This window comes from Drosophila miranda, chromosome 3 (assembly GCF_003369915.1).
Source record: "Drosophila miranda strain MSH22 chromosome 3, D.miranda_PacBio2.1, whole genome shotgun sequence".
Classification (NCBI taxonomy): Eukaryota; Metazoa; Arthropoda; class Insecta; order Diptera; family Drosophilidae; genus Drosophila; species Drosophila miranda.
This window is the reverse complement of record NC_046676.1, coordinates 23055737-23078770: the sequence shown is the minus strand read 5'-3', so window position 1 is coordinate 23078770 and position 23034 is coordinate 23055737. Positions and strand designations below refer to the sequence as shown.

General features: G+C 49.2%; 2 protein-coding genes across 4 annotated transcripts; both read right to left on the bottom strand.

The window, feature by feature from the left end:
• Positions 1–807: 807 nt before the first annotated feature.
• Positions 808–19663, bottom strand: LOC117187657 (focadhesin-like). 3 transcript variants are annotated; one of them, XR_004472303.1, is made up of 6 exons: positions 18825–19663; positions 18553–18764; positions 17418–18490; positions 15780–16444; positions 15605–15719; positions 808–1006 (listed from the first exon to the last, which is right to left on the bottom strand). XR_004472303.1 is itself a non-coding variant. In XM_033390298.1 (5 exons), exons 1-4 carry the CDS (start codon positions 19332–19334, stop codon positions 15798–15800), a joined length of 2442 nt encoding a protein of 813 aa, XP_033246189.1. In that variant the 5' UTR covers positions 19335–19663; the 3' UTR covers positions 15592–15719; positions 15780–15797. The 3 variants fall into 3 exon arrangements, 2 of the variants coding, with proteins under 2 accessions (XP_033246189.1, XP_033246190.1); XM_033390298.1 differs by lacking the exon at positions 808–1006 and having other exon boundaries at positions 15592–15719; XM_033390299.1 differs by lacking the exons at positions 808–1006; positions 15605–15719 and having other exon boundaries at positions 16078–16220; positions 16259–16444.
• A 338-nt stretch (positions 19664–20001) lies between these two features.
• LOC117187663 lies at positions 20002–23031 on the bottom strand. Its single transcript, XM_033390306.1, has 4 exons — positions 22920–23031; positions 22648–22859; positions 21513–22585; positions 20002–20660 (listed from the first exon to the last, which is right to left on the bottom strand). The coding sequence occupies exons 1-4, from the start codon at positions 23007–23009 to the stop codon at positions 20020–20022; spliced, it is 2016 nt and encodes a 671-aa protein (XP_033246197.1). The 5' UTR covers positions 23010–23031; the 3' UTR covers positions 20002–20019.
• Positions 23032–23034: the final 3 nt, after the last annotated feature.

The following is a 23034-nucleotide window of genomic DNA, read 5'->3' as shown; positions in this document are numbered from 1 at the left end:
GTCGCAAGCAATACGCGAAGCAAGCACTGCAGACTGGGACGAGGATCAATGCCGTAGTTGGCCAGCTGTTTGATCAGGCAAGCCTGGTAGATGCACAGATCGATGGACTGGGCATGATCCGACTGCTGCAGGAAGTAATCGATGGCCTCGATCACCAGGATGCTGGTATATATTAATATACATGATTTGTGTGTCCTGCGGCATTAGGGAGAGAGCCCTTGGTGCTGTGCCGGTCCTTCCTTTGATGCCCGCCCAGGTTGACCATCGATTTTGAATAGCCCGAGCAGAAGGTGAAGCAAAAAAAGCATTGCTGCATGACTCACAACTCTTGTCCAGGATTTAGATTGGACAATGTTACTGTCCTCGAACTTACAATGACTGTTTAGCAAACAACACTGATTGAAGTTGAGTAAGCCATAAACATACATACCTTCGCCAGCTTGATATCGTCCATTGTTTACGTTTTGCTCGAGTCTCCCAGTATCCGTGGTATAATAGCTTCAAGGTTGCTTCACAGCCGATCGGGATTGCAGCACGTGACACGCACTGATAATACGTTTTAATTACACTTTTTTTAATTTATCTGCATTTTTTTTAATAAATATATTAAAAATATTGATATCAGTGTGACCGCGGATTTATCGTTAAAATATAACGTCCAACCCTCAGAAATATACTAAAATATATCGTTTAATTTATAAAATATACCATTTATATACTGACGAATTCAAGTTTGACTATCGATACTATCGAGCTGTCGTATGGTATTTTTGTGCGATAACCGCACTGGAAACATTTAAATTCAAATACTGTGCGCAAAAATTCATTTAATGTTCTTTAAACACATATAAATAACAAAGAATGCGTTTGCTATCAAAAGATGACTAACATTGACGGTATTCGGTGATCGTTAACCAGTAACTGCACTTTAGGCGTGGGTTGGAGTGTTAAATGCGGTGTGTTCGTCGTGTTCATTTACGCAGGCCTACGTATTTGGTCCAGACACCTTTGTGGTCGAAGTATGGTTTGTTCCGGGAACGTCTGCATAGTCCGACGGCATGGAGCTGTATAGATTAAATAGGAATTCATAGACCTGAAAGTCGATACAAAAATGATCAAGAAAGTGGCATATATTTGAGTCTTCTTCACTCACCTTTGCTTCATGGTCCTTCCAGAATATGTGGTCGCACAGATACTGCAAGCTCTCGGGAAAGAGATTGAGTCGCTGCTTATCGTCTGTGGCCACCACATCGACACTGCCCAGCAGCACGGCACAGTCGGAGAGCACATCCACGGCCAGAACAAAGATGTCCAGCAGATAGAGTGCCCTGTTAACCTTCTCCTTGTTGGAGGCCTCGGCCAGCAGCATCTGGATCTCCAGGAATATTTCCATGATCCAGTTACAGGCATGTTCATCGCTTCCAAAGGCATACAGAGTGGCAGCCAAGTGGCGATAGAAGAAGGAGCGCTCCTCCGTGCGCTTCTCGTAGGCATCAATAATGGGCGTCAGCCATTTGAGTGGGTTGGGCAACTTCTCGTTATACAGCACCAGATAGCATCGGATGATGGTGGCCTTTTTTAGCTTGCCTATGGGCGTCTCCCACCAATTGGCGGGCGTGGTCAGCCCGTCGATGGCATTCGGATGCAAAACGGCCACCACCTCTGTGTAGCGCTCAAACAGCCTCGAGTCCAGATTCATCGAGTCCATGTAGCGCTCTACAATCAGTGTGAAAACATCCAACACTTCGGGTGGTAGGTCGCACTTTCCCGTGAAAATGTACTTGACGCTGTCCAAAAACTTTTCAAAAAGGCATCCTGCAAACAAGATGATACAAGGTCATCGCCTGGACAAAAAGCAAGCAAAAACGAGGGGGAACGTTGTGAGTTGCTGCGGACACCGCAACTCTACAGTTATACCCGATACTTAGTCAGTATGGCTCTCCTCCGGCAGACGCCGCTAATATTAAACGACACGACAAAGAGTGCGTGCGAGAGAGACAGAAAATCAGTCTGAGCGTGACGTCGGGCGCTGCGTAGCCAGTGCAAATTGATTTGTTCCTTTTGGGTATAAAAATGATCCGATCTGATCCAGATTCAGCAATCTGATAGATATGGTCATTATCTATGATTCTGCGTTTTTAGTTTTCTCGAATCTGCAATATTGTGGATGCAACAGATTTTCGTCCTTTGTGGGGCGGAAGGGGTGGGGCGAAATTCTGAGATATACGTTTTATAGTGAGATCTAACAGAAGTGCGGATACCAAATTTGGTTACTCTAGCCTTAATAGTCTCTGAGATTTGTGGATGCCCCAGATTTTCGTACATGAAACAGAGCGAGAAAGAATGAAATTGTTTTCTTGATTCTGGCTATAATAATTATACGATCTGGTTGAGATTTTACACTCTAGAACATATAGTCATCCTCTACGATTCTGCGTTTTTGGTTTTATCGTATCTTTAAAAATGTGGATGCCACAGATTTTCGTCCTTTGTGGGGCGGAAGTGGGCGGGGCGAAGTTTTGAAATATTTTTGTCTGGATCCAAAACAACGTTGCTCTAGCTCTTATAGTCTTTGAGCACTAAGCGCTGAAGGGGACGGACAGACGGACGGACGGACAGACAGACAGGGCTCAATCGACTCGGTTATTGATGCTGATCAAGAATATATATACTTTATGGGGTCGGAAACGATTCCTTCTGGACGTTACACACATCCACTTTTACCAAAAATCTAATATACTCCAATACTCATTTTGAGTATCGGGTATAAAAAGTGTAAACTCACCCTCGACAAAGTCGTTTATCTGTGACTCTTTGAAGCAATAGACAGCCACTTTCTCGGCAAAGTTCTTTATGATCTGAAGGCCCACGTTGCTGGCGATCTCCGGTAGCAGTGAGAACAGTAACAGCAGATCCTCCTCGAAGCAATTAGGCTCGAATTCTACCAGGAAGTTCTCTAGCAAACGCTTCGCTGTGCCTGAGCTCGACGCCTGATTCTTGGCTATCATGATGCAGTACTTCCTTGCATCGAAGGATAGGTGAAAGAAGCTCGTCAAGCAGCTCCAATCGAGCGGTGTTATCGGCTTGGGAAATTTATTGGACAGCGCCCTAAGGGGAAAGGTCCCTGCATAGGGCTCTGACACGTAGTCTCCGAAGCGGGCCTGGCTCACCATGTAGTTGGTTACTGCACGGAGCGGGAGGGTCCCGAACAAACCCACTAGCTTGCGTGGCTCCGGCTTGCCCTCGGGCAGGCGGTAGACTCCGCTCCGAAAGCCGTTTATTTCGTTGCTTATGTGATGGGAAATCAGATCAGCTGCTGCATCTCCACATTCCGGGCGAATCTTCTGTAGTAGCTGCACCCACACCTCGCCGGGGACGGTCTCTTCCTGCAGATCCACCACCTCTCGGCCACTAAGTCCTCCCACTGCTCCACCGACAATCTCAAAACGAAACTGAGCCGGAATGTGCCGCAGGTTGAGCGTGCTTCCTGGCTCATAGCTCTTTAGGGCTGCCAGAGCATTGCGAACCTGTGCCGCATCTGTTCCCGGTCGACTGATGGCCTGCCACAGCTGCTCTAGGGCATCATCCGCAACTTTCTCGTACTCCAGTGTGGGTGTCTGCAGCAGCGGAACCAAGCCAAAGAAATGGTACAGAGACCTAAGGGTCTGTGGACGCTGTTCGCCGCGAAACTTGCTGCCCAGAGCGTGCCAGGTGGAAGCAATATTGACAGTGTGGCTGTCACACAAGGCATAAAGAGCATCCAACGCCAGAGACGTAGCCAGATCCCCCGATTCATCGGTGCAGCTGTTTAACGTATTGCTAAGGTGAGGTAGCAGCTCCGATCCATGCAATGTTGGCCTGCAAAAGATGGGTATAAGATTAGAAAAAGGATACAAGATCGGTATAAATTTGTGGGCTACTTTTCCTGGCAGATTTCCCGCATGGCATGTGCTCGGGCTACTTGAAGCTCCCAGCGCTTATCGCCCTCCGGCAGCGGTTGAGCCACTTGCTTCAGCAGGAAGGAATAGGTGCGCGACTCCACGCGCCACAGTCGTAGATACAGGTCCACACAGAAGGTACCATTCTCGGTGGACAGATTTCGAATGGTGTTCAGAATCATGGGCACGTTGTCCTTCGCAAAACGGGACATGTTTCAGTGGAAGATTCAAGTGATGTTCATTTGAGAGCTCACCTTGGATACGGCAAAATGGGGCAGACCTCGAAGCAACTCCAGTTGCAGCTCAGGATTGTTCTCGTGGGCCAGCTTGAAGATGTAGGTCATGAGGAAGTCGTAGGCGATGCCCTCGTTTACCTTAATGGTCTGCAGAATCACCTCGTAGATCTTGAACCAGCAGTCAACGGGCGGTTGTCGGGACAGAAAGAGGGCGCGCAAGAAGAGATGGAGGCGCTGGCAGAAGACCGTGTTTGACTTGACATTTAGGGCGTCGACAAAGGCGAAAACATCCTGATTCTCGGAGGCATCGAACGACTCCACAAGATTGGCCAGATCAAATGCAATCGCAATGTCCGGATGATAGTTGCGCATGTGGGCCGGCTTCAGTTGCTTGGTGGATATCCGCTCGCCCTCATCCGACTGTTGGAGGTCGAGCACACGCTGCACTATCTGGTTAGCCAGAGCCAGCCCCTCGGCGTGTATGAATGCAGTCTGAGACATCCACTGAATGATGCCATCCAGACACATGTTCAGAATGTATTCATGGCCACAGCACTCCTGCACGACCACGAAGACAATGATCCGCAGCAAGTCGGCCAAGTAGAAGGGGGACAAGACGTGCAGCACTTCCGCCAGCAGAACCAAGAGCACATGGTAGTGATTCCGCGTATGCTCCCGAGTCGCAAGCAATACGCGAAGCAAGCACTGCAGACTGGGACGAGGATCAATGCCGTAGTTGGCCAGCTGTTTGATCAGGCAAGCCTGGTAGATGCACAGATCGATGGACTGGGCATGATCCGACTGCTGCAGGAAGTAATCGATGGCCTCGATCACCAGGATGCTGGTATATATTAATATACATGATTTGTGTGTCCTGCGGCATTAGGGAGAGAACCCTTGGTACTGTGCCGGTCCTTCCTTTGATGCCCGCCCAGGTTGACCATCGATTTTGAATAGCCCGAGCAGGTGAAGCAAAAAAAGCATTGCTGCATGACTCACAACTCTTGTCCAGGATTTAGATTGGACAATGTTACTGTCCTCGAACTTACAATGACTGTTTAGCAAACAACACTGATTGAAGTTGAGTAAGCCATAAACATACATATATAGATTAAATAGGAATTCATAGACCTGAAAGTCGATACAAAAATGATCAAGAAAGTGGCATATAGTTGAGTCTTCTTCACTCACCGTTGCTTCATAGTCCTTCCAGAATATGTGGTCGCACAGATACTGCAAGCTCTCGGGAAAGAGATTGAGTCGCTGCTTATCGTCTGTGGCCACCACATCGACACTGCCCAGCAGCACGGCACAGCCGGAGAGCACATCCACGGCCAGAACAAAGATGTCCAGCAGATAGAGTGCCCTGTTAACCTTCTCCTTGTTGGAGGCCTCGGCCAGCAGCATCTGGATCTCCAGGAATATTTCCATGATCCAGTTACAGGCATGTTCATCGCTTCCAAAGGCATACAGAGTGGCAGCCAAGTGGCGATAGAAGAAGGAGCGCTCCTCCGTGCGCTTCTCGTAGGCATCAATAATGGGCGTCAGCCATTTGAGTGGGTTGGGCAACTTCTCGTTATACAGCACCAGATAGCATCGGATGATGGTGGCCTTTTTTAGCTTGCCTATGGGCGTCTCCCACCAATTGGCGGGCGTGGTCAGCCCGTCGATGGCATTCGGATGCAAAACGGCCACCACCTCTGTGTAGCGCTCAAACAGCCTCGAGTCCAGATTCATCGAGTCCATGTAGCGCTCTACAATCAGTGTGAAAACATCCAACACTTCGGGTGGTAGGTCGCACTTTCCCGTGAAAATGTTCTTGACGCTGTCCAAAAACTTTTCAAAAAGGCATCCTGCAAACAAGATGATACAAGGTCATCGCCTGGACAAAAAGCAAGCAAAAACGAGGGGAACGTTGTGAGTTGCTGCGGACACCGCAACTCTACAGTTATACCCGATACTTAGTCAGTATGGCTCTCCTCCGGCAGACGCCGCTAATATTAAACGACACGACAAAGAGTGCGTGCGAGAGAGACAGAAAATCAGTCTGAGCGTGACGTCGGGCGCTGCGTAGCCAGTACAAATTGATTTGTTCCTTTTGGGTATAAAAATGATCCGATCTGATCCAGATTCAGCAGTCTGATAGATATGGTCATTATCTATGATTCTGCGTTTTTAGTTTTCTCGAATCTGCAATATTGTGGATGCAACAGATTTTCGTCCTTTGTGGGGGCGGAAGGGGGTGGGGCGAAATTCTGAGATATACGTTTTATAGTGAGATCTAACAGAAGTGCGGATACCAAATTTGGTTACTCTAGCCTTAATAGTCTCTGAGATTTGTGGATGCCCCAGATTTTCGTACATGAAACAGAGCGAGAAAGAATGAAATTGTTTTCTTGATTCTGGCTATAATAATTATACGATCTGGTTGAGATTTTACACTCTAGAACATATAGTCATCCTCTACGATTCTGCGTTTTTGGTTTTATCGTATCTTTAAAAATGTGGATGCCACAGATTTTCGTCCTTTGTGGGGGCGGAAGTGGGCGGGGCGAAGTTTTGAAATATTTTTGTAGCAGTGACATATCACAAAAGTCTGGATCCAAAACAACGTTGCTCTAGCTCTTATAGTCTTTGAGCACTAAGCGCTGAAGGGGACGGACAGACGGACAGACGGACGGACGGACAGACAGACAGGGCTCAATCGACTCGGTTATTGATGCTGATCAAGAATATATATACTTTATGGGGTCGGAAACGATTCCTTCTGGACGTTACACACATCCACTTTTACCACAAATCTAATATACTCCAATACTCATTTTGAGTATCGGGTATAAAAAGTGTAAACTCACCCTCGACAAAGTCGTTTATCTGTGACTCTTTGAAGCAATAGACAGCCACTTTCTCGGCAAAGTCCTTATGATCTGAAGGCCCACGTTGCTGGCGATCTCCGGTAGCAGTGAGAACAGTAACAGCAGATCCTCCTCGAAGCAATTAGGCTCGAATTCTACCAGGAAGTTCTCTAGCAAACGCTTCGCTGTGCCTGAGCTCGACGCCTGATTCTTGGCTATCATGATGCAGTACTTCCTTGCATCGAAGGATAGGTGAAAGAAGCTCGTCAAGCAGCTCCAATCGAGCGGTGGTATCGGCTTGGGAAATTTATTGGACAGCGCCCTAAGGGGAAAGGTCCCTGCATAGGGCTCTGACACGTAGTCTCCGAAGCGGGCCTGGCTCACCATGTAGTTGGTTACTGCACGGAGCGGGAGGGTCCCGAACAAACCCACTAGCTTGCGTGGCTCCGGCTTGCCCTCGGGCAGGCGGTAGACTCCGCTCCGAAAGCCGTTTATTTCGTTGCTTATGTGATGGGAAATCAGATCAGCTGCTGCATCTCCACATTCCGGGCGAATCTTCTGTAGTAGCTGCACCCACACCTCGCCGGGGACGGTCTCTTCCAGCAGATCCACCACCTCTCGGCCACTAAGTCCTCCCACTGCTCCACCGACAATCTCAAAACGAAACTGAGCCGGAATGTGCCGCAGGTTGAGCGTGCTTCCTGGCTCATAGCTCTTTAGGGCTGCCAGAGCATTGCGAACCTGTGCCGCATCTGTTCCCGGTCGACTGATGGCCTGCCACAGCTGCTCTAGGGCATCATCCGCAACTTTCTCGTACTCCAGTGTGGGTGTCTGCAGCAGCGGAACCAAGCCAAAGAAATGGTACAGAGACCTAAGGGTCTGTGGACGCTGTTCGCCGCGAAACTTGCTGCCCAGAGCGTGCCAGGTGGAAGCAATATTGACAGTGTGGCTGTCACACAAGGCATAAAGAGCATCCAACGCCAGAGACGTAGCCAGATCCCCCGATTCATCGGTGCAGCTGTTTAACGTATTGCTAAGGTGAGGTAGCAGCTCCGATCCATGCAATGTTGGCCTGCAAAAGATGGGTATAAGATTAGAAAAAGGATACAAGATCGGTATAAATTTGTGGGCTACTTTTCCTGGCAGATTTCCCGCATGGCATGTGCTCGGGCTACTTGAAGCTCCCAGCGCTGAAGGGGACGGACAGACGGACAGACGGACAGACGGACGGACGGACAGACAGACAGGGCTCAATCGACTCGGTTATTGATGCTGATCAAGAATATATATACTTTATGGGGTCGGAAACGATTTCTTCTGGACGTTACACACATCCACTTTTACCAAAAATCTAATATACTCCAATACTCATTTTGAGTATCGGGTATAAAAAGTGTAAACTCACCCTCGACAAAGTCGTTTATCTGTGACTCTTTGAAGCAATAGACAGCCACTTTCTCGGCAAAGTTCTTTATGATCTGAAGGCCCACGTTGCTGGCGATCTCCGGTAGCAGTGAGAACAGTAACAGCAGATCCTCCTCGAAGCAATTAGGCTCGAATTCTACCAGGAAGTTCTCTAGCAAACGCTTCGCTGTGCCTGAGCTCGACGCCTGATTCTTGGCTATCATGATGCAGTACTTCCTTGCATCAAAGGATAGGTGAAAGAAGCTCGTCAAGCAGCTCCAATCGAGCGGTGGTATCGGCTTGGGAAATTTATTGGACAGCGCCCTAAGGGGAAAGGTCCCTGCATAGGGCTCTGACACGTAGTCTCCGAAGCGGGCCTGGCTCACCATGTAGTTGGTTACTGCACGGAGCGGGAGGGTCCCGAACAAACCCACTAGCTTGCGTGGCTCCGGCTTGCCCTCGGGCAGGCGGTAGACTCCGCTCCGAAAGCCGTTTATTTCGTTGCTTATGTGATGGGAAATCAGATCAGCTGCTGCATCTCCACATTCCGGGCGAATCTTCTGTAGTAGCTGCACCCACACCTCGCCGGGGACGGTCTCTTCCTGCAGATCCACCACCTCTCGGCCACTAAGTCCTCCCACTGCTCCACCGACAATCTCAAAACGAAACTGAGCCGGAATGTACCGCAGGTACCCAGTGTGGGTGTCTGCAGCAGCGGAACCAAGCCAAAGAAATGGTACAGAGACCTAAGGGTCTGTGGACGCTGTTCGCCGCGAAACTTGCTGCCCAGAGCGTGCCAGGTGGAAGCAATATTGACAGTGTGGCTGTCACACAAGGCATAAAGAGCATCCAACGCCAGAGACGTAGCCAGATCCCCCGATTCATCGGTGCAGCTGTTTAACGTATTGCTAAGGTGAGGTAGCAGCTCCGATCCATGCAATGTTGGCCTGCAAAAGATGGGTATAAGATTAGAAAAAGGATACAAGATCGGTATAAATTTGTGGGCTACTTTTCCTGGCAGATTTTCCGCATGGCATGTGCTCGGGCTACTTGAAGCTCCCAGCGCTTATCGCCCTCCGGCAGCGGTTGAGCCACTTGCTTCAGCAGGAAGGGATAGGTGCTCGACTCCACGCGCCACAGTCGTAGATACAGGTCCACACAGAAGGTACCATTCTCGGTGGACAGATTTCGAATGGTGTTCAGAATCATGGGCACGTTGTCCTTCGCAAAACGGGACATGTTTCAGTGGAAGATTCAAGTGATGTTCATTTGAGAGCTCACCTTGGATACGGCAAAATGGGGCAGATCTCGAAGCAACTCCAGTTGCAGCTCAGGATTGTTCTCGTGGGCCAGCTTGAAGATGTAGGTCATGAGGAAGTCGTAGGCGATGCCCTCGTTTACCTTAATGGTCTGCAGAATCACCTCGTAGATCTTGAACCAGCAGTCAACGGGCGGTTGTCGGGACAGAAAGAGGGCGCGCAAGAAGAGATGGAGGCGCTGGCAGAAGACCGTGTTTGACTTGACATTTAGGGCGTCGACAAAGGCGAAAACATCCTGATTCTCGGAGGCATCGAACGACTCCACAAGATTGGCCAGATCAAATGCAATCGCAATGTCCGGATGATAGTTGCGCATGTGGGCCGGCTTCAGTTGCTTGGTGGATATCCGCTCGCCCTCATCCGACTGTTGGAGGTCGAGCACACGCTGCACTATCTGGTTAGCCAGAGCCAGCCCCTCGGCGTGTATGAATGCAGTCTGAGACATCCACTGAATGATGCCATCCAGACACATGTTCAGAATGTATTCATGGCCACAGCACTCCTGCACGACCACGAAGACAATGATCCGCAGCAAGTCGGCCAAGTAGAAGGGGGACAAGACGTGCAGCACTTCCGCCAGCAGAACCAAGAGCACATGGTAGTGATTCCGCGTATGCTCCCGAGTCGCAAGCAATACGCGAAGCAAGCACTGCAGACTGGGACGAGGATCAATGCCGTAGTTGGCCAGCTGTTTGATCAGGCAAGCCTGGTAGATGCACAGATCGATGGACTGGGCATGATCCGACTGCTGCAGGAAGTAATCGATGGCCTCGATCACCAGGATGCTGGTATATATTAATATACATGATTTGTGTGTCCTGCGGCATTAGGGAGAGAGCCCTTGGTACTGTGCCGGTCCTTCCTTTGATGCCCGCCCAGGTTGACCATCGATTTTGAATAGCCCGAGCAGGTGAAGCAAAAAAAGCATTGCTGCATGACTCACAACTCTTGTCCAGGATTTAGATTGGACAATGTTACTGTCCTCGAACTTACAATGACTGTTTAGCAAACAACACTGATTGAAGTTGAGTAAGCCATAAACATACATATATAGATTAAATAGGAATTCATAGACCTGAAAGTCGATACAAAAATGATCAAGAAAGTGGCATATAGTTGAGTCTTCTTCACTCACCGTTGCTTCATGGTCCTTCCAGAATATGTGGTCGCACAGATACTGCAAGCTCTCGGGAAAGAGATTGAGTCGCTGCTTATCGTCTGTGGCCACCACATCGACACTGCCCAGCAGCACGGCACAGCCGGAGAGCACATCCACGGCCAGAACAAAGATGTCCAGCAGATAGAGTGCCCTGTTAACCTTCTCCTTGTTGGAGGCCTCGGCCAGCAGCATCTGGATCTCCAGGAATATTTCCATGATCCAGTTACAGGCATGTTCATCGCTTCCAAAGGCATACAGAGTGGCAGCCAAGTGGCGATAGAAGAAGGAGCGCTCCTCCGTGCGCTTCTCGTAGGCATCAATAATGGGCGTCAGCCATTTGAGTGGGTTGGGCAACTTCTCGTTATACAGCACCAGATAGCATCGGATGATGGTGGCCTTTTTTAGCTTGCCTATGGGCGTCTCCCACCAATTGGCGGGCGTGGTCAGCCCGTCGATAGCATTCGGATGCAAAACGGCCACCACCTCTGTGTAGCGCTCAAACAGCCTCGAGTCCAGATTCATCGAGTCCATGTAGCGCTCTACAATCAGTGTGAAAACATCCAACACTTCGGGTGGTAGGTCGCACTTTCCCGTGAAAATGTTCTTGACGCTGTCCAAAAACTTTTCAAAAAGGCATCCTGCAAACAAGATGATACAAGGTCATCGCCTGGACAAAAAGCAAGCAAAAACGAGGGGGAACGTTGTGAGTTGCTGCGGACACCGCAACTCTACAGTTATACCCGATACTTAGTCAGTATGGCTCTCCTCCGGCAGACGCCGCTAATATTAAACGACACGACAAAGAGTGCGTGCGAGAGAGACAGAAAATCAGTCTGAGCGTGACGTCGGGCGCTGCGTAGCCAGTACAAATTGATTTGTTCCTTTTGGGTATAAAAATGATCCGATCTGATCCAGATTCAGCAGTCTGATAGATATGGTCATTATCTATGATTCTGCGTTTTTAGTTTTCTCGAATCTGCAATATTGTGGATGCAACAGATTTTCGTCCTTTGTGGGGGCGGAAGGGGGTGGGGCGAAATTCTGAGATATACGTTTTATAGTGAGATCTAACAGAAGTGCGGATACCAAATTTGGTTACTCTAGCCTTAATAGTCTCTGAGATTTGTGGATGCCCCAGATTTTCGTACATGAAACAGAGCGAGAAAGAATGAAATTGTTTTCTTGATTCTGGCTATAATAATTATACGATCTGGTTGAGATTTTACACTCTAGAACATATAGTCATCCTCTACGATTCTGCGTTTTTGGTTTTATCGTATCTTTAAAAATGTGGATGCCACAGATTTTCGTCCTTTGTGGGGGCGGAAGTGGGCGGGGCGAAGTTTTGAAATATTTTTGTCTGGATCCAAAACAACGTTGCTCTAGCTCTTATAGTCTTTGAGCACTAAGCGCTGAAGGGGACGGACAGACGGACGGACGGACAGACAGACAGGGCTCAATCGACTCGGTTATTGATGCTGATCAAGAATATATATACTTTATGGGGTCGGAAACGATTCCTTCTGGACGTTACACACATCCACTTTTACCAAAAATCTAATATACTCCAATACTCATTTTGAGTATCGGGTATAAAAAGTGTAAACTCACCCTCGACAAAGTCGTTTATCTGTGACTCTTTGAAGCAATAGACAGCCACTTTCTCGGCAAAGTTCTTTATGATCTGAAGGCCCACGTTGCTGGCGATCTCCGGTAGCAGTGAGAACAGTAACAGCAGATCCTCCTCGAAGCAATTAGGCTCGAATTCTACCAGGAAGTTCTCTAGCAAACGCTTCGCTGTGCCTGAGCTCGACGCCTGATTCTTGGCTATCATGATGCAGTACTTCCTTGCATCGAAGGATAGGTGAAAGAAGCTCGTCAAGCAGCTCCAATCGAGCGGTGGTATCGGCTTGGGAAATTTATTGGACAGCGCCCTAAGGGGAAAGGTCCCTGCATAGGGCTCTGACACGTAGTCTCCGAAGCGGGCCTGGCTCACCATGTAGTTGGTTACTGCACGGAGCGGGAGGGTCCCGAACAAACCCACTAGCTTGCGTGGCTCCGGCTTGCCCTCGGGCAGGCGGTAGACTCCGCTCCGAAAGCCGTTTATTTCGTTGCTTATGTGATGGGAAATCAGATCAGCTGCTGCATCTCCACATTCCGGGCGAATCTTCTGTAGTAGCTGCACCCACACCTCGCCGGGGACGGTCTCTTCCAGCAGATCCACCACCTCTCGGCCACTAAGTCCTCCCACTGCTCCACCGACAATCTCAAAACGAAACTGAGCCGGAATGTGCCGCAGGTTGAGCGTGCTTCCTGGCTCATAGCTCTTTAGGGCTGCCAGAGCATTGCGAACCTGTGCCGCATCTGTTCCCGGTCGACTGATGGCCTGCCACAGCTGCTCTAGGGCATCATCCGCAACTTTCTCGTACTCCAGTGTGGGTGTCTGCAGCAGCGGAACCAAGCCAAAGAAATGGTACAGAGACCTAAGGGTCTGTGGACGCTGTTCGCCGCGAAACTTGCTGCCCAGAGCGTGCCAGGTGGAAGAAATATTGACAGTGTGGCTGTCACACAAGGCATAAAGAGCATCCAACGCCAGAGACGTAGCCAGATCCCCCGATTCATCGGTGCAGCTGTTTAACGTATTGCTAAGGTGAGGTAGCAGCTCCGATCCATGCAATGTTGGCCTGCAAAAGATGGGTATAAGATTAGAAAAAGGATACAAGATCGGTATAAATTTGTGGGCTACTTTTCCTGGCAGATTTCCCGCATGGCATGTGCTCGGGCTACTTGAAGCTCCCAGCGCTTATCGCCCTCCGGCAGCGGTTGAGCCACTTGCTTCAGCAGGAAGGGATAGGTGCTCGACTCCACGCGCCACAGTCGTAGATACAGGTCCACACAGAAGGTACCATTCTCGGTGGACAAAATTCGAATGGTGTTCAGAATCATGGGCACGTTGTCCTTCGCAAAACGGGACATGTTTCAGTGGAAGATTCAAGTGATGTTCATTTGAGAGCTCACCTTGGATACGGCAAAATGGGGCAGACCTTGAAGCAACTCCAGTTGCAGCTCAGGATTGTTCTCGTGGGCCAGCTTGAAGATGTAGGTCATGAGGAAGTCGTAGGCGATGCCCTCGTTTACCTTAATGGTCTGCAGAATCACCTAGTAGATCTTGAACCAGCAGTCAACGGGCGGTTGTCGGGACAGAAAGAGGGCGCGCAAGAAGAGATGGAGGCGCTGGCAGAAGACCGTGTTTGACTTGACATTTAGGGCGTCGACAAAGGCGAAAACATCCTGATTCTCGGAGGCATCGAACGACTCCACAAGATTGGCCAGATCAAATGCAATCGCAATGTCCGGATGATAGTTGCGCATGTGGGCCGGCTTCAGTTGCTTGGTGGATATCCGCTCGCCCTCATCCGACTGTTGGAGGTCGAGCACACGCTGCACTATCTGGTTAGCCAGAGCCAGCCCCTCGGCGTGTATGAATGCAGTCTGAGACATCCACTGAATGATGCCATCCAGACACATGTTCAGAATGTATTCATGGCCACAGCGCTCCTGCACGACCACGAAGACAATGATCCGCAGCAAGTCGGCCAAGTAGAAGGGGGACAAGACGTGCAGCACTTCCGCCAGCAGAACCAAGAGCACATGGTAGTGATTCCGCGTATGCTCCCGAGTCGCAAGCAATACGCGAAGCAAGCACTGCAGACTGGGACGAGGATCAATGCCGTAGTTGGCCAGCTGTTTGATCAGGCAAGCCTGGTAGATGCACAGATCGATGGACTGGGCATGATCCGACTGCTGCAGGAAGTAATCGATGGCCTCGATCACCAGGATGCTGGTATATATTAATATACATGATTTGTGTGTCCTGCGGCATTAGGGAGAGAGCCCTTGGTGCTGTGCCGGTCCTTCCTTTGATGCCCGCCCAGGTTGACCATCGATTTTGAATAGCCCGAGCAGAAGGTGAAGCAAAAAAAGCATTGCTGCATGACTCACAACTCTTGTCCAGGATTTAGATTGGACAATGTTACTGTCCTCGAACTTACAATGACTGTTTAGCAAACAACACTGATTGAAGTTGAGTAAGCCATAAACATACATACCTTCGCCAGCTTGATATCGTCCATTGTTTACGTTTTGCTCGAGTCTCCCAGTATCCGTGGTATAATAGCTTCAAGGTTGCTTCACAGCCGATCGGGATTGCAGCACGTGACACGCACTGATAATACGTTTTAATTACACTTTTTTTAATTTATCTGCATTTTTTTTTAATAAATATATTAAAAATATTGATATCAGTGTGACCGCGGATTTATCGTTAAAATATACCGTCCAACCCTCAGAAATATACTAAAATATATCGTTTAATTTATAAAATATACCATTTATATACTGACGAATTCAAGTTTGACTATCGATACTATCGACTATCGAGCTGTCGTATGGTATTTTTGTGCGATAACCGCACTGGAAACATTTAAATTCAAATACTGTGCGCAAAAATGCATTTAATGTTCTTTAAACACATATAAATAACAAAGAATGCGTTTGCTATCAAAAGATGACTAACATTGACGGTATTCGGTGATCGTTAACCAGTAACTGCACTTTAGGCGTGGGTTGGAGTGTTAAATGCGGTGTGTTCGTCGTGTTCATTTACGCTGGCCAACGTATTTGGTCCAGACACCTTTGTGGTCGAAGTATGGTTTGTTCCGGGAACAAATGATTGCCTCCTTGAATACGTCTGCATAGTCCGACGGCATGGAGCTGTGCTTATATAGATTAAATAGGAATTCATAGACCTGAAAGTCGATACAAAAATGATCAAGAAAGTGGCATATAGTTGAGTCTTCTTCACTCACCTTTGCTTCATGGTCCTTTCAGAATATGTGGTCGCACAGATACTGCAAGCTCTCGGGAAAGAGATTGAGATTGAGTTGCTTATCGTCTGTGGCCACCACATCGACACTGCCCAGCAGCACGGCACAGCCGGAGAGCACATCCACGGCCAGAACAAAGATGTCCAGCAGATAGAGTGCCCTGTTAACCTTCTCCTTGTTGGAGGCCTCGGCCAGCAGCATCTGGATCTCCAGGAATATTTCCATGATCCAGTTACAGGCATGTTCATCGCTTCCAAAGGCATACAGAGTGGCAGCCAAGTGGCGATAGAAGAAGGAGCGCTCCTCCGTGCGCTTCTCGTAGGCATCAATAATGGGCGTCAGCCATTTGAGTGGGTTGGGCAACTTCTCGTTATACAGCACCAGATAGCATCGGATGATGGTGGCCTTTTTTAGCTTGCCTATGGGCGTCTCCCACCAATTGGCGGGCGTGGTCAGCCCGTCGATGGCATTCGGATGCAAAACGGCCACCACCTCTGTGTAGCGCTCAAACAGCCTCGAGTCCAGATTCATCGAGTCCATGTAGCGCTCTACAATCAGTGTGAAAACATCCAACACTTCGGGTGGTAGGTCGCACTTTCCCGTGAAAATGTACTTGACGCTGTCCAAAAACTTTTCAAAAAGGCATCCTGCAAACAAGATGATACAAGGTCATCGCCTGGACAAAAAGCAAGCAAAAACGAGGGGGAACGTTGTGAGTTGCTGCGGACACCGAAACTCTACAGTTATACCCGATACTTAGTTAGTATGGCTCTCCTCCGGCAGACGCCGCTAATATTAAACGACACGACAAAGAGTGCGTGCGAGAGAGACAGAAAATCAGTCTGAGCGTGACGTCGGGCGCTGCGTAGCCAGTGCAAATTGATTTGTTCCTTTTGGGTATAAAAATGATCCGATCTGATCCAGATTCAGCAATCTGATAGATATGGTCATTATCTATGATTCTGCGTTTTTAGTTTTCTCGAATCTGCAATATTGTGGATGCAACAGATTTTCGTCCTTTGTGGGGGCGGAAGGGGGTGGGGCGAAATTCTGAGATATACGTTTTATAGTGAGATCTAACAGAAGTGCGGATACCAAATTTGGTTACTCTAGCCTTAATAGTCTCTGAGATTTGTGGATGCCCCAGATTTTCGTACATGAAACAGAGCGAGAAAGAATGAAATTGTTTTCTTGATTCTGGCTATAATAATTATACGATCTGGTTGAGATTTTACACTCTAGAACATATAGTCATCCTCTACGATTCTGCGTTTTTGGTTTTATCGTATCTTTAAAAATGTGGATGCCACAGATTTTCGTCCTTTGTGGGGGCGGAAGTGGGCGGGGCGAAGTTTTGAAATATTTTTGTCTGGATCCAAAACAACGTTGCTCTAGCTCTTATAGTCTTTGAGCAATAAGCGCTGAAGGGGACGGACAGACGGACGGACGGACAGACAGACAGGGCTCAATCGACTCGGTTATTGATGCTGATCAAGAATATATATACTTTATGGGGTCGGAAACGATTCCTTCTGGACGTTACACACATCCACTTTTACCAAAAATCTAATATACTCCAATACTCATTTTGAGTATCGGGTATAAAAAGTGTAAACTCACCCTCGACAAAGTCGTTTATCTGTGACTCTTTGAAGCAATAGACAGCCACTTTCTCGGCAAAGTTCTTTATGATCTGAAGGCCCACGTTGCTGGCGATCTCCGGTAGCAGTGAGAACAGTAACAGCAGATCCTCCTCGAAGCAATTAGGCTCGAATTCTACCAGGAAGTTCTCTAGCAAACGCTTCGCTGTGCCTGAGCTCGACGCCTGATTCTTGGCTATCATGATGCAGTACTTCCTTGCATCGAAGGATAGGTGAAAGAAGCTCGTCAAGCAGCTCCAATCGAGCGGTGGTATCGGCTTGGGAAATTTATTGGACAGCGCCCTAAGGGGAAAGGTCCCTGCATAGGGCTCTGACACGTAGTCTCCGAAGCGGGCCTGGCTCACCATGTAGTTGGTTACTGCACGGAGCGGGAGGGTCCCGAACAAACCCACTAGCTTGCGTGGCTCCGGCTTGCCCTCGGGCAGGCGGTAGACTCCGCTCCGAAAGCCGTTTATTTCGTTGCTTATGTGATGGGAAATCAGATCAGCTGCTGCATCTCCACATTCCGGGCGAATCTTCTGTAGTAGCTGCACCCACACCTCGCCGGGGACGGTCTCTTCCAGCAGATCCACCACCTCTCGGCCACTAAGTCCTCCCACTGCTCCACCGACAATCTCAAAACGAAACTGAGCCGGAATGTGCCGCAGGTTGAGCGTGCTTCCTGGCTCATAGCTTTTTAGGGCTGCCAGAGCATTGCGAACCTGTGCCGCATCTGTTCCCGGTCGACTGATGGCCTGCCACAGCTGCTCTAGGGCATCATCCGCAACTTTCTCGTACTCCAGTGTGGGTGTCTGCAGCAGCGGAACCAAGCCAAAGAAATGGTACAGAGACCTAAGGGTCTGTGGACGCTGTTCGCCGCGAAACTTGCTGCCCAGAGCGTGCCAGGTGGAAGCAATATTGACAGTGTGGCTGTCACACAAGGCATAAAGAGCATCCAACGCCAGAGACGTAGCCAGATCCCCCGATTCATCGGTGCAGCTGTTTAACGTATTGCTAAGGTGAGGTAGCAGCTCCGATCCATGCAATGTTGGCCTGCAAAAGATGGGTATAAGATTAGAAAAAGGATACAAGATCGGTATAAATTTGTGGGCTACTTTTCCTGGCAGATTTCCCGCATGGCATGTGCTCGGGCTACTTGAAGCTCCCAGCGCTTATCGCCCTCCGGCAGCGGTTGAGCCACTTGCTTCAGCAGGAAGGGATAGGTGCGCGACTCCACGCGCCACAGTCGTAGATACAGGTCCACACAGAAGGTACCATTCTCGGTGGACAGATTTCGAATGGTGTTCAGAATCATGGGCACGTTGTCCTTCGCAAAACGGGACATGTTTCAGTGGAAGATTCAAGTGATGTTCATTTGAGAGCTCACCTTGGATACGGCAAAATGGGGCAGACCTCGAAGCAACTCCAGTTGCAGCTCAGGATTGTTCTCGTGGGCCAGCTTGAAGATGTAGGTCATGAGGAAGTCGTAGGCGATGCCCTCGTTTACCTTAATGGTCTGCAGAATCACCTCGTAGATCTTGAACCAGCAGTCAACGGGCGGTTGTCGGGACAGAAAGAGGGCGCGCAAGAAGAGATGGAGGCGCTGGCAGAAGACCGTGTTTGACTTGACATTTAGGGCGTCGACAAAGGCGAAAACATCCTGATTCTCGGAGGCATCGAACGACTCCACAAGATTGGCCAGATCAAATGCAATCGCAATGTCCGGATGATAGTTGCGCATGTGGGCCGGCTTCAGTTGCTTGGTGGATATCCGCTCGCCCTCATCCGACTGTTGGAGGTGGAGCACACGCTGCACTATCTGGTTAGCCAGAGCCAGCCCCTCGGCGTGTATGAATGCAGTCTGAGACATCCACTGAATGATGCCATCCAGACACATGTTCAGAATGTATTCATGGCCACAGCACTCCTGCACGACCACGAAGACAATGATCCGCAGCAAGTCGGCCAAGTAGAAGGGGGACAAGACGTGCAGCACTTCCGCCAGCAGAACCAAGAGCACATGGTAGTGATTCCGCGTATGCTCCCGAGTCGCATGCAATACGCGAAGCAAGCACTGCAGACTGGGACGAGGATCAATGCCGTAGTTGGCCAGCTGTTTGATCAGGCAAGCCTGGTAGATGCACAGATCGATGGACTGGGCATGATCCGACTGCTGCAGGAAGTAATCGATGGCCTCGATCACCAGGATGCTGGTATATATTAATATACATGATTTGTGTGTCCTGCGGCATTAGGGAGAGAGCCCTTGGTGCTGTGCCGGTCCTTTCTTTGATGCCCGCCCAGGTTGACCATCGATTTTGAATAGCCCGAGCAGAAGGTGAAGCAAAAAAAAGCATTGCTGCATGACTCACAACTCTTGTCCAGGATTTAGATTGGACAATGTTACTGTCCTCGAACTTACAATGACTGTTTAGCAAACAACACAGATTGAAGTTGAGTAAGCCATAAACATACATATATAGATTAAATAGGAATTCATAGACCTGAAAGTCGATACAAAAATGATCAAGAAAGTGGCATATAGTTGAGTCTTCTTCACTCACCTTTGCTTCATGGTCCTTTCAGAATATGTGGTCGCACAGATACTGCAAGCTCTCGGGAAAGAGATTGAGTCGCTGCTTATCGTCTGTGGCCACCACATCGACACTGCCCAGCAGCACGGCACAGCCGGAGAGCACATCCACGGCCAGAACAAAGATGTCCAGCAGATAGAGTGCCCTGTTAACCTTCTCCTTGTTGGAGGCCTCGGCCAGCAGCATCTGGATCTCCAGGAATATTTCCATGATCCAGTTACAGGCATGTTCATCGCTTCCAAAGGCATACAGAGTGGCAGCCAAGTGGCGATAGAAGAAGGAGCGCTCCTCCGTGCGCTTCTCGTAGGCATCACTAATGGGCGTCAGCCATTTGAGTGGGTTGGGCAACTTCTCGTTATACAGCACCAGATAGCATCGGATGATGGTGGCCTTTTTTAGCTTGCCTATGGGCGTCTCCCACCAATTGGCGGGCGTGGTCAGCCCGTCGATGGCATTCGGATGAAAAACGGCCACCACCTCTGTGTAGCGCTCAAACAGCCTCGAGTCCAGATTCATCGAGTCCATGTAGCGCTCTACAATCAGTGTGAAAACATCCAACACTTCGGGTAGGTCGCACTTTCCCGTGAAAATGTACTTGACGCTGTCCAAAAACTTTTCAAAAAGGCATCCTGCAAACAAGATGATACAAGGTCATCGCCTGGACAAAAAGCAAGCAAAAACGAGGGGGAACGTTGTGAGTTGCTGCGGACACCGCAACTCTACAGTTATACCCGATACTTAGTCAGTATGGCTCTCCTCCGGCAGACGCCGCTAATATTAAACGACACGACAAAGAGTGCGTGCGAGAGAGACAGAAAATCAGTCTGAGCGTGACGTCGGGCGCTGCGTAGCCAGTGCAAATTGATTTGTTCCTTTTGGGTATAAAAACAGATTTTCGTCCTTTGTGGGGGCGGAAGGGGGTGGGGCGAAATTCTGAGATATACGTTTTATAGTGAGATCTAACAGAAGTGCGGATACCAAATTTGGTTACTCTAGCCTTAATAGTCTCTGAGATTTGTGGATGCCCCAGATTTTCGTACATGAAACAGAGCGAGAAAGAATGAAATTGTTTTCTTGATTCTGGCTATAATAATTATACGATCTGGTTGAGATTTTACACTCTAGAACATATAGTCATCCTCTACGATTCTGCGGTTTTATCGTATCTTTAAAAATGTGGATGCCACAGATTTTCGTCCTTTGTGGGGGCGGAAGTGGGCGGGGCGAAGTTTTGAAATATTTTTGTCTGGATCCAAAACAACGTTGCTCTAGCTCTTATAGTCTTTGAGCACTAAGCGCTGAAGGGGACGGACAGACAGACAGGGCTCAATCGACTCGGTTATTGATGCTGATCAAGAATATATATACTTTATGGGGTCGGAAACGATTCCTTCTGGACGTTACACACATCCACTTTTACCAAAAATCTAATATACTCCAATACTCATTTTGAGTATCGGGTATAAAAAGTGTAAACTCACCCTCGACAAAGTCGTTTATCTGTGACTCTTTGAAGCAATAGACAGCCACTTTCTCGGCAAAGTTCTTTATGATCTGAAGGCCCACGTTGCTGGCGATCTCCGGTAGCAGTGAGAACAGTAACAGCAGATCCTCCTCGAAGCAATCAGGCTCGAATTCTACCAGGAAGTTCTCTAGCAAACGCTTCGCTGTGCCTGAGCTCGACGCCTGATTCTTGGCTATCATGATGCAGTACTTCCTTGCATCGAAGGATAGGTGAAAGAAGCTCGTCAAGCAGCTCCAATCGAGCGGTGGTATCGGCTTGGGAAATTTATTGGACAGCGCCCTAAGGGGAAAGGTCCCTGCATAGGGCTCTGACACGTAGTCTCCGAAGCGGGCCTGGCTCACCATGTAGTTGGTTACTGCACGGAGCGGGAGGGTCCCGAACAAACCCACTAGCTTGCGTGGCTCCGGCTTGCCCTCGGGCAGGCGGTAGACTCCGCTCCGAAAGCCGTTTATTTCGTTGCTTATGTGATGGGAAATCAGATCAGCTGCTGCATCTCCACATTCCGGGCGAATCTTCTGTAGTAGCTGCACCCACACCTCGCCGGGGACGGTCTCTTCCAGCAGATCCACCACCTCTCGGCCACTAAGTCCTCCCACTGCTCCACCGACAATCTCAAAACGAAACTGAGCCGGAATGTGCCGCAGGTTGAGCGTGCTTCCTGGCTCATAGCTCTTTAGGGCTGCCAGAGCATTGCGAACCTGTGCCGCATCTGTTCCCGGTCGACTGATGGCCTGCCACAGCTGCTCTAGGGCATCATCCGCAACTTTCTCGTACTCCAGTGTGGGTGTCTGCAGCAGCGGAACCAAGCCAAAGAAATGGTACAGAGACCTAAGGGTCTGTGGACGCTGTTCGCCGCGAAACTTGCTGCCCAGAGCGTGCCAGGTGGAAGCAATATTGACAGTGTGGCTGTCACACAAGGCATAAAGAGCATCCAACGCCAGAGACGTAGCCAGATCCCCCGATTCATCGGTGCAGCTGTTTAACGTATTGCTAAGGTGAGGTAGCAGCTCCGATCCATGCAATGTTGGCCTGCAAAAGATGGGTATAAGATTAGAAAAAGGATACAAGATCGGTATAAATTTGTGGGCTACTTTTCCTGGCAGATTTCCCGCATGGCATGTGCTCGGGCTACTGGAAGCTCCCAGCGCTTATCGCCCTCCGGCAGCGGTTGAGCCACTTGCTTCAGCAGGAAGGGATAGGTGCGCGACTCCACGCGCCACAGTCGTAGATACAGGTCCACACAGAAGGTACCATTCTCTGTGGACAAAATTCTAATGGTGTTCAGAATCATGGGCACGTTGTCCTTCGCAAAACGGGACATGTTTCAGTGGAAGATTCAAGTGATGTTCATTTGAGAGCTCACCTTGGATACGGCAAAATGGGGCAGACCTTGAAGCAACTCCAGTTGCAGCTCAGGATTGTTCTCGTGGGCCAGCTTGAAGATGTAGGTCATGAGGAAGTCGTAGGCGATGCCCTCG